The following is a 15,074-nucleotide window of genomic DNA, read 5'->3' as shown; positions in this document are numbered from 1 at the left end:
CAAAATAGAGTATTGTTTCTATAGTAATATCTAGGAAGTTCTTGAGAAGAGTCTGGACATGTGAAGAATTTTTGTGAAATGCCCTTCTTTAAAATGTGCTTTTCAATATTCACTATTTGCATGCATAGCTGATTTTCTAATACTATTAATTGCTGAGCTTTTCACTGTAAATCATTCTTTTAGAGCTATGTAGCCAAGTAGGTGTATCCACCTTGTAGGTGGATAGAGTCTGCTTTCTATATGCAAATAAGAGTATAAAACCTTTTCCCATATAGTCAGACAACCAAATAAACACTGCTGAGAATGTAATTACACAATATTGTGCCTGCAAGGAATCCACAAGGAAAGTCTAATTGGCCAGCAGGTGTTCTGAAGGTAACTGCTGATAAATATAGTAAATAGGAAAAGGCCTCTTCCCCCAGGGAGTGCAAGAGCAAGCCATAATGTGCTCAGAAAATCAGAAAGCTGTGTAATTCTCATGCTTCCAACTGTGATGAAGCTTTTAGAAGTATCCACACTGGTCATATGATATGTGTCCTACCGAACAGCAGTGTTTAATGGTTATCTGGCATACCTATAAAGAAATCTCTGTATGTCTCTAGATATCTTTACACATTACACATCACCTTGTGCTAAGGAAATAAAAGGAATTTCAGATTTTATAACCACAAGCCCTTTCTCTTGGCAAAGATGTGAGTTGTGTCATCAGTAAGGCATGGGTCAGCTTTCATTCACATGGCTGTATCTTGGTACCTTTGAAAAAAGCAGCATTCCATCTGGCTCATTCCAGGCATTTATTACCTCCACGGGAGGTTTAGAAATTCAGATAAAAATATAAACTGTAATAAATTTCATATCCCCAATTTTAAACAAAATGGAGAATGAAATCAAGGTCATTTTTGCAAATATGTTAAAAGCAATTAACAAAAATCTACTCTACTTGCCAGTCCAATCTATCAAATTCAGTAATTGTTAATCTGCCAAGTGGCTTCAATTCTAGTCCTTATGAAAAGTTTCAAAGACGGTCAAAACTTTCTAATACAATATTTCAGCAGTTCTTTGATATTCATTATTTTCCCTACTTACTACTGTTATATCCTGAGTTCTTAAGTCCCCTTATGTTATCATAAAATAGCATGACAACAAATTCTATTGACCAGGGAACATATTGGGTAGGCTTCTAAGGGGTAAAATGATTAATCCCCCACTCCCCTTGATCTATTAAGCAGTTGCTATTATCTATTTCATCAGATTGATTAGGAACCATGTACTTTACCATTTCTTTTCTAAATAACTCTTTCGTTTTGCATTTGGATTCGACAGAATTAAAGTTAGCCATGCAACTCATAAAAGAAAGCACATTTTTTATAACATTTAAATTGTAACTGTCATTCACAGATTTTTATTTTTCACACTTTAACATATATAGCTTGAAGAAATTTATATAACTAAGATGACTTTGTTTTTCTAATCACAAAATATTAATAGCTTATGAAGCTTTTAAATAGAGATTTCCAAAGTCATGAATGTAAATTGCTTGCCTATATAAACTTAAAATTCTGTTGATGAACCGGGGCTGAAGATAGACATTTTAGAATTTTTACCTATTTAAAAATACAAACTTGGGAGTTCCCATTATGCTGCAGTGGAAACAAATCCAACTAGGAACCATGAGGTTGCGGGTTTGATCCCTGGCCTTGCTCAGTGGGTTAAGCATCTGGCATTGCCATGAGCTGTGGTGTAGGTCGCAGACACGCCTCGGATCTGACGTTGCTGTGGCTGTGGCGTAGGCTGGCAGCTGTAGCTCTGATTAGACCCCTAGTGTGGGAACCTCCATATGCCGTAGGTGCGGCCCTAAAAAAACAAAAAAAATAAATACAAACTCAGTAAGTTTGTGCATGTATGTAGTTAATTTGGTTGAGTTCGCATATTAAACAATTTTATATACTCTACATGATAATTTAGTAGACTTATTGAGTTCATTAAATATGATAAGATTTCTAAACAGATTTGAACATGCTAAGAGAAAATACTTGAAGTGGGTTGTTCAGGCTTCTTAGCTTCATGTTCATGAATCCTGCCACATAAAGACATTATTTAATAATATTTATATTTAGCATTTAAATATGAATTTAACTGAACCTGAACAAGAAGATAAAGGACCCAAATTATTTTAAATAACTACAGCCAGAAGTATAATATACTTATATATTGATATGTTAATAATATCTGCACCATGAACAGGATTTGAGGTCTCAAAGAAGAAAAAAGGCTCTAGAAATTTCTCACCAGTGGTATCAGTACAAGAGGCAGGCTGATGATCTCCTGAAATGCTTGGATGACATTGAAAAAAAATTAGCCAGCCTACCTGAACCCCAAGATGAAAAGAAAATAAAGGTAATGTTGTTTTAGAATGTCAATACCAGATTTTGTTGCTGCAGTTTATTATTTAACTTAACCTTATGGATTATGTTTTAAATGTTGATGTTCTTGTTTCCTCCTTTAGTGTTCTCCCTGTTTTGATGCATTTCTTTGTATTGTTTTGTTTTAGTACATGTATTGTGTTTTTCAATTGACGTAATGTTGAATTAATAAAATGTTTTGTTCTTAGACAATGTAAAATGAATTAAGAAATGTCGTATGTTTTCTTGTAAAATTGTAATTGACTCTGTGTATCTTTGTTCCAGATGAGCAAATGACTTATCGGTATATGGACGACTTCTATCTCATGTTAGCACATTCATTTCATCAGAGCATCTTCACACATCAGTGTCAAATCTCCATAGATTTATTTGCATATTGTCCGAAGATGTTTTTCTATTATTATTTTACACTTTTTTATTTTGCTTCATTCTCTGTTGAGTTCCTCAAAACTTTAAAAAGGAAATAAATTACTTATTCACTTACCCTCTAAGTTACATTCTATATGGATGGTCCCTAATAAGTAATGAGAAATCACTCCAGTGTTGATCAACCCCCAAAACACTAGAGGAATTGAGAAGACAGAAAAACTTTAGATCAATTTCAATATTTTTTCAACTAGAAAGTCTAAAACTGAGCATTCAAAGGATAACTGTAATAATATTTGGATTCTTGGGTGAAGATGACAGTGATGGTTTCCATACTTGTAAATTTTGAGAAACGACAATAAAATGGCAACAGCCCATGAAATTTCTGAGATAGGTATGTGCTCCTTATAGGTTGGTTAATGTGGTTAGCTAACTGCCCTGGGCCCTGTATTGGTTTTGCTCAATAGGAAATTGATCGGGAATTGCAGAAGAAGAAAGAGGAGCTGGATGCAGTGCGTAGGCAAGCTGAGGGCTTGTCTGAGGATGGGGCAGCAATGGCAGTGGAGCCAACTCAGATCCAGCTCAGCAAGCGCTGGCGGGAAATTGAGAGCAAATTTGCTCACTTTCGAAGACTCAACTTTGCACAAATTGTGAGTTGTTACTGGCAAACCTACGTATGTGTTTGCAACTACTACTCTAATAACAGAGGCCTATTAACCAAAAGAAAAAAAAATCTGGGTGCAATTTCAAACTTTAATTATACATTCTGAAAGTGAGTAGCTTCCCCTCACATTGGGCTTCTCTAACAAGAGTGGTTAATTTTTCAGATTAAAAGCATGATCTGCTAACAAATCATAGGAAACAGCCCCTTTACCAAAAATGAAAAAATGCATCTTAATTTTTTTGCCATATCATTTTTCATAACATTGGCAATGTGAATTTGTCAATTTATCATGCATTTACTTTATTTCAGTGTCTAATCCAAAAATATGCATTGCTCTCCTGAGACCATCCCATGCTAATTTTACTTTCTTAACGTATACATGGTAAATAATAAATCTTTTGTGAAACAACTTCTTATATTAACTTGCAGAAGACCTTCTTATCTCATTGACTTAATCAATAGCTTTGTCTTTATAACTGGCTTAGCTGCTTGCTGGCTTAAAAGGCTTATTGGAAGGAATGCATGTCTAATAAGATTGTTGATAATTGATAGAAGGTTGAAAAATAGCAAGTATTGTGACTACTGAAATGTTACATTCCAAAAAGAAAAGAAATAACTGCTCTTCTTTCTTTCAAGCAACTGGATGGAAATTTTGTGATTCTCTCTTTTAAAAATGTGATTCAAACCATAAGCTTGTTCTTCTTAGCTCCGTATTTGTAATAGGGTATAAACCGTAGGGGTTTTCTAACAGATATATTTTTGCTCCTAGCCTGAGATAGTGTAATGTGGATTGGAATGGTCACCACTCTGTCACTGTGTCAGGACAGTGCTCCTCACAAAGCCAGGATTGAAAGTATGGAAAATTAGGCTTAATAATTATGCTAGGGCAACTTATTTGAAACCAACAGATATTCAATCCTTTTTGATCTAAGTTAATGACACTTCCATTTGTTTCAATTCAGAGATGACACTTTCTTGGAAATTTCTTATGTAATATTGTTGATTCCATTTAACACAGGGTAAATGTTTAAATATATTTTAGACAATTAACATTAATTTATAGGGATATATTTTGTTAATCTTGCTTATTAACCAAGGAACAAAATACCATATATTATTGTTACTTCTTTTAACATCTTAGAAAAATCCATGAATACATTATTTTTTAAGAAATCTAGTACCCTACGATTTAATAGCAGCTGAATACTCTGAGAAATTGGGAGTAGTAATACAAGGCATATTGAAATTCTATTATATTTGAAGTCCAATTCTAGCTGATTGCACATTTCAATCTATAATCCTTCATATTAGATATTAGGAACATAATATGTTATAAATCACTCAAGCTCACACTAACAGAAAGCCTGTGCCCATGAATGCAAAATGAATTGAAAGCTTAAGGCATCTATAAAGAAAATTTAAGTAAAATAGTTTTGTCTCAATTTAATACCTTCTTTGGAAGTCCTTTGCTTTCAGTTATTTTACTACTAACTCCTTTCTCCATTAGCATCTCCCCCATACCTTGACACACCCTATGTGCAGGACTAAAAATTTTTGTACAACTTGGCCAAGGTAAGTTACTAACACTTTATAAAAAAAAGGATCAAAAATTTCAATAAACCATTAAATTAAAATGCCATTGTGTCCTTGTAAATAATAGGCTGTCAACAAATATTTATAAAATGAAAGAATGATTAGTGAAATAAAATAAGGATAAGTGAACAAGTATAAAACTTTTAAAATAGATTTTAGTAAGTTACTAGCATGTATTATCCTCATAAGCCACTTCTTGATTTTATATCTGAAGGATCCAAAAATCAGAAGTCACTTGGGGAAAATATGTTTATATTAACTCTTAATTCTCCATGATATTGGAAGCAATAACAAAATATACATGAAGAATACTCAATTTAATATTAGAATTATATTTAGTTTTATATTTTATTAGACCTGAAAGATGATAGATAAATCCAAGAGGTATCTTTATTTTCCACTGATTACTACTACATACTAAACAGCTAATCTTACATGTCTCTGTCATCTTTCACAATTAATCTACAGTGAGGCCATTTGAGGTAGCCACAAGCAGACAACTTAAGTAAAATTATATTTGGAATAATCAACAGTGACCCTGTTGTAGCACAGGTTGTCATAGCTTCAGAATTTCTTTTCTCCCCTTGCATTGCCCTTCCCAATTTCTCTTATCTTTCTTCCTCTCAAATGTCCCTTTCTATTCTCTATATAAACTGTAGACTCCATTTGGACTCATGGATTTTCAGTTAGTTTTTCATATATTAACAGTGGTAATTCAAGATTATAAGCAGCAATATAAAGTGCTTAACATTTGAGGACTGAGTTTAAAATGAGAAATTAATTTTCTTTATTTTCGAGATAAATACTCAGAAATGGACTAAGCAGCGTAAAATCGGTGTACTTCAGTTACCATGTCCAGGTCAGGGTTATATATGGCAATAGTAAAGCTCAGAAAAGGCCTGGAACTTTGTCTGAGGAAGTCATGAGCCAGCCTTCAGCCTTGCAGATGTGCAAACCAAAGCAGAGTGACTGCAAGTGATTGTCCTCCAGACAATCCTGGAAACCATACAGAAGGGAAACAGACTGGGACAAAGTGGGTAAGATTTTTCTCCAGGCATTGCACATGTTGAAGTCCCTGCCCTAGTTAGGAATATAAGACATTTCTGGTATAGTTCCTGTTGGCTTAGAGACCTGGATGTTCATCGAAGACCAAGCAACGACTGTAAACTGAGCATAAGAATTTTTTTTTCCTGTAGGATGTTTTATAACAGCTGTGTGGTCTAGTAAAAAAGACCACTCCCTGGGATGAATAACTATGAATGTGTATCCAATTGATTACATCTGCTGGCTGTATGATGACTGGTCAGTCTCTCCCAGCCTGATTTCCTGCATCTCTTTCATGGGGAGAGGATGTGTATGATAATGAAGTATGATAAAATTCATAAAATACCTGCTGTATTATAGAGGTTACATGAATCATTTTTTTCTCTTCTTCTTGGAAATTGGAAACATCATTCAAAAAATTTATAGTATCTTTGTAAGTCATTAAGAGATGTAGGGTAAGTAGATAGGTTTAAAATGTTAAAAACAACAGACAGATCTGTTTTGTTCAATGTAAATTACAAATTAGATTCCCTAATCCTTGAGCAGATAGTTTTGTCTACAGTCACAAAACATTTGTAGGAAATTTCATGCAAAGCTGGTGATTTCCATCAATGAAGGCATGATTTTCCATAAAGCTGTCAATAGAACATTATCTAAATTCTTACTTTGTGCAGTGAGGTAAAGAGAGAGATAAGAAAAAACCTAAAGCCTCTGAAAATTTCTTAATAGGAATTATAGCATTTGACAGTTAAGCTCAAAGATCCCAGTAAAATTCAACCACAGAATTGCACAATGAAGATACATAACAATCCCAGACTTATGTGGAACTCCTGAGCAAAATAAGCTCACAAGCTAAAATTACAGTGGATGTAAAAAATTCTTTTCATGAGTGATGTTAACATGCCAAAATAAAGGAATATGCACACCTGAGGGAATTAGAGATAAGAAGACCGTCAGTAAAGGACATTCAAATATGTTTTTTAATGTTCAAAAATATTTAGAAAAAACGGATGGAATGGAATTCCTATAATAAGAGAAGACCATTTCTGAAGAGCAAATAGAATGCTTTGCTAAAGTACAGTCTAGAAATTAATGTACAATTATTGAAATAATAGCTCAAACAACTTTTTAAATGGTGGATTTATTATAGAAGGAAAAAGAATATATTAATTGAAAGATGCTAAGGAAATTTTTGTTTTACAGAAAATACTGGAAGATAGAGAGAACAGAATAAAAAGGTCAAACATATGCCTGGAAAGGGTTCCAGATTGAGAAAGTGAAGTGCCTGAGGAAGAGACATTAGTTTATATAAATGACTGACTTTTAATAAAATTGAATTAATTTCAATTTATGTGAGTCCTCAAACTGAAAATAGTTCAACCAGTCTGTAATAAATATAAACAAGTTCACACCTACCTAGGTCTGAATTAGACTCAGAACATCAGTGATCAGTAAAGTTGTCATAAAAGCTACTAAGGATTAAAGACAGAAACAGCTGCAGGCTGTCTGACTTTAGCTCAGCAATACATGTTAGAAGACAGTGGAATGATATCTTCATGTGCAAGCCAGTTTTCACAATTCCTGTAAAGTGTGATTCAAGAATGAAGAGGAAATATTTTCAAATATAAAAATATTTTCAGATAAATGAATAGTAAGAGATTAATTATCTATAGATACTAAATGATATACTTGTGTAAAAAGGAAATTAGAGCCAGAGAGAAGTAACAAGCTATATATAAAGCTATATAAAATGATTTTCTATACATAGAAATAGAAAAAATATTGTAATTATCCATTAAAATTGTGGCAATTACTGCAAAGGAAAACAGAGTGCTATGAAAATGAAAAAGCATTTTGATTTCACATCAAGGAGAACTCAGTAAATAAACAGCTTGTTCTAGATAGTAGCATCAAATATGAGACTTGTACCTAATGTATTCGATGTGAGTTATTGCCAGGTAACATGCTTATAGGAAGCAAAAAATAATGTAGTAAACCTTTGGAATAGGTATATATACATGACCTACCCCAGGAAAGGGAGCAAAATTTAAAAAGTACAAAATACAAAAATACATCATGATAGATGAAATATCCCTCTTCTAAATACAACTTGTCCTGGATAGCCTATAGCCTCAAATACCAAGTCATTGATACTGATATTCAACATTTTAAATCTAGTGACTTCTTATTCAAGTCCTTATTTTGGATGCCTAACAAATATCTCAAACATAAGATCAGCCAAGTCAAGAATAATTAATTTTCTCTTCTTTATAAATTGGCTCCCACCAACCTTTCCAGATGTTACTAAATTGCCCTTTCACTTAGGTCCAAAACATAGACATCATCCATGATTCCTCTTTTAGCTTATATTATCCATGGAATTCACTTCAAATTATGTTGGCTCTACCTGCAAAATAAGTCTTTAATTGACCACTCATTCCTCAGTACCTTCATTGCAGAAACCCTAGACTATAGCATACTCTCATCTCAGTTACTTCAGCATCCTCCCATCCTTGCTTCCAATGCTTACCCATGTATACTTCTCTCTGGTGAAGCTAGAGAATTTCTAAAGCATAGATGAGCTTCTATCAAGCACCTGCTGCTCATTATCCTTTTAACTAAATCTTATGAGTTACCACATAATTTGGTCCCTGTCTATCAGTCCTGTTATTCCAACTTTATCTCCCTTTTTGGCATTTTCCTGTCAGAGTGGTATAAAATTTCTCCTCTATTCTGAAACACACGGCATCATTTCCATCTCAGGACTTTTGCACATATTGATTCTTCATGGAATATTTTTCACGTAGACTTTTACATGGATACTATAACTTATTTAGGCTTCCTTTTGTTTAGGAACAGTGAACGTTTAGTAGAACTTTGATGTGGAATCTAGATGGGTAATACTTAATAGGTATTTTGGGGGAGTTTAAGAAAACTGTTCTGAACAGCAGATTCTAGTAGTTACTTACTAAGACAAGGTTCTTGAAACTTAACACCGAGGTGGTAAAAAGTGAATATGAGGATTATTATAATAAAGTATTGCCAAGGATAGCTTTTCCTACATCAGAGTAAATTGTAATACACATTGCCAAAATATACAACATCTGGAAAAGTTGATAGAAAATTGTTAGTAGATTTATTTAAATGCCATAAGAGGAGTTCCCGTCGTGGGGCAGTGGTTAACGAATCCGACTAGGAACCATGAGGTTGCGGGTTCGATCCCTGGCCTTGCTCAGTGGGTTAAGGATCCGGCGTTGCCTTGAGCTGCGGTGTGGGTTGCAGACGCGGCTCGGATCCCGCGTTGCTGTGGCTCTGGCGTAGGACAGTGGCTACAGCTCCGATTCGACCCCTAGCCTGGGAACCTCCATATGCTGCAGGAGCAGCCCAAAGAAATAGCAAAAATAAATAAATAAATAAATAAATAAATAAATAAATGCCATAAGAAATGCATCATACATGTTAGTCTTTAAATGAATAGTTTGTAAAATAAAAACATTTTTATAGTACAAGCATTCTACTGCTAACTTTTAAAAATTGTTTGAATTTGAATAGAACTTTATACCTACAATTTTTTCATATATCTAGTTTTATCCCATCATAAACCCTCTCAAGTATTATTTTCATTGCCATTTTACAGAAAGGTAAATTAATTTTAATAAAGTTAATGAGATTGTCCTAGGGCACATATAATAAATGGAAGACACTGAACTTAAACTTGCTGCTTCCCAAGATACTGTGGGAGTTATTCAAAGGAAAGAAAAAAATATCTAGTGTCCAAATAAGTTTGAGACACACTGGATTAAGTAAAGTTTTCTTAGTCTAGAATTTTATAGGACTTTTGATATGCAAATGGGTTATGCATTTCTACAAAGGGAATAGTTTCCGCGTTCTTTCACATCTGGATAGTTAAACTACAAAGGGGGAAATTTCATTTCAGTTTTATGATAGGATTCCTATTTGAATGGTTTAGAAAACTAATGTTCTTCAGAAAAATATTTTGGGAAAAGCACCGCTTTACCATTAAGCTTTTGCCTTATTTTGGATTTTCTTAAAATTAAGCAGAGATGTAGAAGAAAAGTAATCACAGAGCTGACTGCTAGCACCTTATGTAAAATAATGTCTGAACCTAGATTTTATTCTGCAGTAATATTTGTACATTTTCTTCTATCACATAATGGTAACTATTTAATATTGAGACCAAAATGAAGAGGAAGCATACTCTTTGCATAATTGCTACATGGTTTTTTCTTTGCCTTGAAATAGTAACAAAAATCATCAACTGCCAATGCAAGATCCTTGGAGAATTTGGTAATATAAATAATTTTCTTGGAGACGGAGTGTTCTTTAATAAACATTGTTGTGAATATAAAAAACTAGCGATGGTTGCTAAGTGAAAAGGACCAGAAGGTAGCTGTTCATAAAATCTTCCTTTCAGCTTCAAGTTTGTAATTAACATGTCACAAAAGTTAAGAAAAAATTAAACAAATCAAGATTCTATGTTTTTTTCTAGGTGGTTGTGATCATAATTCTCATTGCCATTTCTATAGTAATTTTTTTTATCGTCTCTAGTTGTGTAAAGAATGACTTTAATGGTTGTTGAGGAAATAGGGTATGTTAAGCTAGAACCCGCTTCCAAGGAGATGACAGACTGATTTCCTCAGCCCTCATTTAAACTATATGGAAATTCTGGATAAAATATAATTTGAAAATGACTTAAGCACATAGCTGAGCTCACAATTTATAGTGGAAACTTTCTTCCCCCTAGTTGCTATAAATGAGCACATCATCTGGTGATACTGAGCCTGGGTTGAGGGCCTCAGGATTAGGAGAAATGTTTAAAATTTTTAGTAGAAAATATGCAGCTTTACACAAACCTACTAAAGATGTAGATGAAAACCTTGTCTAGATGTAGAAGCTTCGAGGGCTTCCCTTGAAAAAAAGAGGGTGAATAGATAAATCCTTATTTCAAGCCCATTTCATCTGACAAGTGTTTTTAGTAGAGAAAAAAAAATCTGTGAAACTTAAAACTGAGTGTTGTAGGTCTGAATTTATACACTAACCACAAGTCTCCAGATTCCTGAATTGTGAAATTAACAAAAAATTATTCCCAGGTCGGTGAAATCCTTAGAGTCTTTTCACAGAATCATTTATCACTCAGGAGATTCCCACAGACACATGAACACTGAAGACTGGCTTATGACAAACTATTGCAATGCACATGAAGAAATAATATATTGTGACTTAGAGTCATGTAATATGATAATCAAGAGAATTATTACTTCATGAACTTAATAGAAAATGATTGCATTTTTAAGAGTAAAGATATTGGAAATAAAATAGAGGTCAAGGAATAAAACAATAATTTATAAAAATACCTACACAGTTATTTTTGATGACACATTTAATAAAACTTCTAGAAACCAAAAGCTAGTCATTGAAATAAAAAAATAAGTATAAAGGTTAAACACCTAATCAACCAAACATGAAGAGAAAATTAGAAAGTCATTATGGTAAAATTATCAGGGTACAGAACATAAAGATAAAAAATATGAATGAGATTATATTAGGCATAATGTTTTATGTCTAATATAATTACAAACGGAGATGACAGAATACTCAGGAGAAAATATTTGAGAGAAAATGGCTAAAAATTTCCTAGATCTTAAGAAAGACATGAGCTCACAAGTTGAATAAATACATTGGTATTCTAACCAAGATGAATTATAATAAATTTGTGAAAATGTAGTGAATATATAAATGTAAAAGACACAAAACATGTATCAGCAGGAGTGGTTTATTTCATCTGATAATAAGTAAAAAAAAAACTCCAAATTTCTAGTGTTTTACCATTGCAAAATCAAGACTAAGCTGCTGTTTATAAAGTGGGTTCCATGCACGTTTGAGTAACTGGTATTTTGTAATAACTCTTATACTTGGAATAAGAAAATCTAGGTTTATATCCTACATCTCTCAATACCCATGCAACTTGGACCGAATATTTGAGCCTCAGGATAATGTCAGTGACTCCTTTCTTACAGAATTAAGAGAGAGAATCAACCACCAATAATGTTGAAGTTCTAAAATATATATATATATATATATTATGGTCACTAGTTTGAAGAACAGCATGCACGAGTGTTGGTGTGCAGAGTTCACACTCCTAGGTGTCCTGACAAAACACCAAAAATTTAAGCTGCTCTGAGTTGGTAGTGTCCCATGTACTTGAAAGAAGCAAATACAAATATGTTCCAGTTTGACACTGCTTAAATGCAAACTTTAAGAAATTCCCACAAATAAATTGCTAAGAACATGCATGTAGAATTAAAATGGCGATTCACGTGAGAAAAAAAAAAAAGTACAATCCAACTCCTAAGACAGAAGATTATGAATTAATAAGATATAAAATATAAGATAAGCATGTTTAACTTTTTTAGAGCAGTAACACCTTGCATCAAAAGTATGAAATAAGGACCAGAGTTAGATAATGAGCAATAAAGTTTGAAAAGTATCAACTAGAACTTGGAAAAATTGAAAAATGGAATAACAGAAATTCATAACTCATTGGATAAGCATCAGATTAGATACAACAGAAATGAGGATTAGAAAATTGGAATATAGATAAAATACCTAAAATACATAGAGACAAATGTCTAAAAAGAAAAAAAAAAAGGATAAGAAAGGTAGAGAGTGAGAAAGTAAAATCAGTAAGAAAAGAATGGAGAAAATGGATCAAAGGCAATATTTGAAGTGATAATTGATTAAGATTTTCCAAAATTAGTGAAAGTCCCAATAGTCAGGCTGAAGATAAGTAAAAATCAAGCAGTAAAAATAAAGAAATATACTCATATACTATCAGAGGGAGACCGATAAACTCCAAAGCCAAGAGCAAACTTTAAAGGCAGCAGAAGAAAGTAATGACACATAAAATGACTACTGGTTTTAGAGCAGTGATAAAAGCCAGAAGGTGATAGAGTAATGTCTTATAAAATGATGAAGGAAAAATCATCTATGAACCTAAAATTGTATACTTATAGGAGCTCTCTTTCAAGAGTACTATGCTAAATTGCAGAAATGGACACAACACTCTAAATCAACTATACTCTCATAAAAATACCTTTTTTTAAAAAGAGTAATGTTGAAATAAAGATCTTTTTGGACAAACAAAAACTGAGAGAAATAACTAGCAGTAGAGTCTCATTGAAGGGTCCTCAGGGTTGTTTTCTTTGGTTGGTTGAGTTTGTTTTTGGCTTTTGTTTTTTGTAATTGGCCACTTTTAATGTTTATTCAATTATGGCGATTCACATGAGGAAAAAAAAGTACAACCCAACTCCTAAAACAGAAGATTATGAATTAATGATATAAAATATAAGATAAGCATGTTTTTTAGAGCAGTAATATCTATGCATCTTAATGTTGTGTTAAAATAGTCCTAAATTTTCACTAAACATTTTATCATGTATTTTCCTATGTTAGTAAATGAAGTTCTGAAAACATTTTTAAAGTCTACATAATATTCCATGTGCCTCAGGGTTGGTTTTTAAGCAGAGGGAGAATGGCTTTAGATGAATGATTTAAGATGTAAGGAAAAAGATGAGCAGAGAAGAAAATGTTAAACAAAAATAAATGCCTGAGTAAATATTTGCTACTTATAAAATTGTCTAAATTATGTATTTAAATACAGAATAGGACTAAAACACTAGAAGTCAATGACATAAAATATAGAAAGAAATTGCTTGGAGTTCCTGTGTTCCCATCTACCTCTCTGGATGTTCCTTCTCAGACTCCATTGATGGTACCTTCTTGTCTCCTGTGATGTTGAAATGCCTCAGAGCTCACTCCTTGGACATTTCCATTCTCTATCCATACTCTCTGCCTTGCTTTTTTCATCTAGTCTCATGACTTTAATACCAGTTATAAACTCAGGACAGCAACATTTTTATAAATGGACCACTCTTTCCTCCCCAAACTACAGTGGCAACATTTCCCCTTCAAAGTTTTAGGTAACAATCTACCCTTGCTTTCCTTTACCTCTTCTCAGTACAGTAAACAGAAACATCATTTGAGAATATAAATCCTGTTGCTTTATCTGATGAAATGCTCTGATAGATTCCCATCTATTGTAAAGCAAATCAAAAATCCTTACATGAATTTTAAGGTTTTTTATATTAATTAATTAATTAATTAATTTTTTCCTACTGTACAGCAAGGGAATCAAGTTATCCTTACATGTATACATTTTCCCCCTACCCTTTGTTCTGTTGCAATATGAGTATCTAGACATAATTCTCAATGCTACTCAGCAGGATCTTTGTTATTCCCCCAGTGCATGAATTTTAAAGGTAATATGCTCTTGGCCCCTATTAGTTCTCTGGAGCCATCTCTTAGTACTTCATTTCTTACTTCCTTTGTCCCACACACATTGACCTCTTTGCTCTTCCTTGAACAAATACGGTATACGCCCTTTGCACTGTGTGTTCCGTAAAACACTGACCACCTAGATATCTACATGACCCATTCCCTATGCCTTCAGCTCTTTACTCAGAAGTGTTCTCAGTGATATACTTTATCCAAACTGTCCCCATTTATTTTCCTCCATAAAATGTACTACCAAGAAAGTTATATTTTCACTCTTTATTTTGTTATCTATCTCTCAGTATAGGATGAAATCTCCAAAACTGCAGGAATTTTCATCTTCTTTTTGTTTGTTTGTTTACTGCTCTGTCCTCAGAACCAAAAGTAGTGACTAGCAGGAAGTAGGTACATAATATATATTTGAAGAGTGAATGGATAAATGAATCTATCAATGATGAATAAAATTATTGTAAGGTCTTCTTAATGCTCAGAAAAAGACCATGCAAAATTCATTGTGTATATTAATTTTAGAGTAACCATTAACCTGATAAAAATAAATTTTTGAAATAGAAAAAATAAATGTATAAACTATCAAATAAAATAATTCAAATAGGAACCTGCACTTAAGAACA

The 15,074-nt window shown here is 33.0% G+C and overlaps 1 protein-coding gene across 6 annotated transcripts in view; it reads left to right on the top strand.

Annotated features, from left to right (window-relative positions):
* DMD (dystrophin) overlaps positions 1–15,074 on the top strand; it is a 2,144,556-nt gene that overhangs the window by 862,108 nt on the left and 1,267,374 nt on the right. For all 6 annotated transcript variants that reach the window (XM_047764837.1, XM_047764839.1, XM_047764840.1 and 3 more), the window contains 2 exons: positions 2,245–2,397; positions 3,257–3,439. In XM_047764837.1, coding sequence (XP_047620793.1) covers positions 2,245–2,397; positions 3,257–3,439 — 336 coding nt within the window. The remainder of the gene's footprint in view (positions 1–2,244; positions 2,398–3,256; positions 3,440–15,074) is intronic.

Source organism: Phacochoerus africanus, chromosome X (assembly GCF_016906955.1).
Source record: "Phacochoerus africanus isolate WHEZ1 chromosome X, ROS_Pafr_v1, whole genome shotgun sequence".
NCBI lineage: Eukaryota > Metazoa > Chordata > Mammalia > Artiodactyla > Suidae > Phacochoerus > Phacochoerus africanus.
This window is presented reverse-complemented; position numbering and strand designations above follow the sequence as displayed.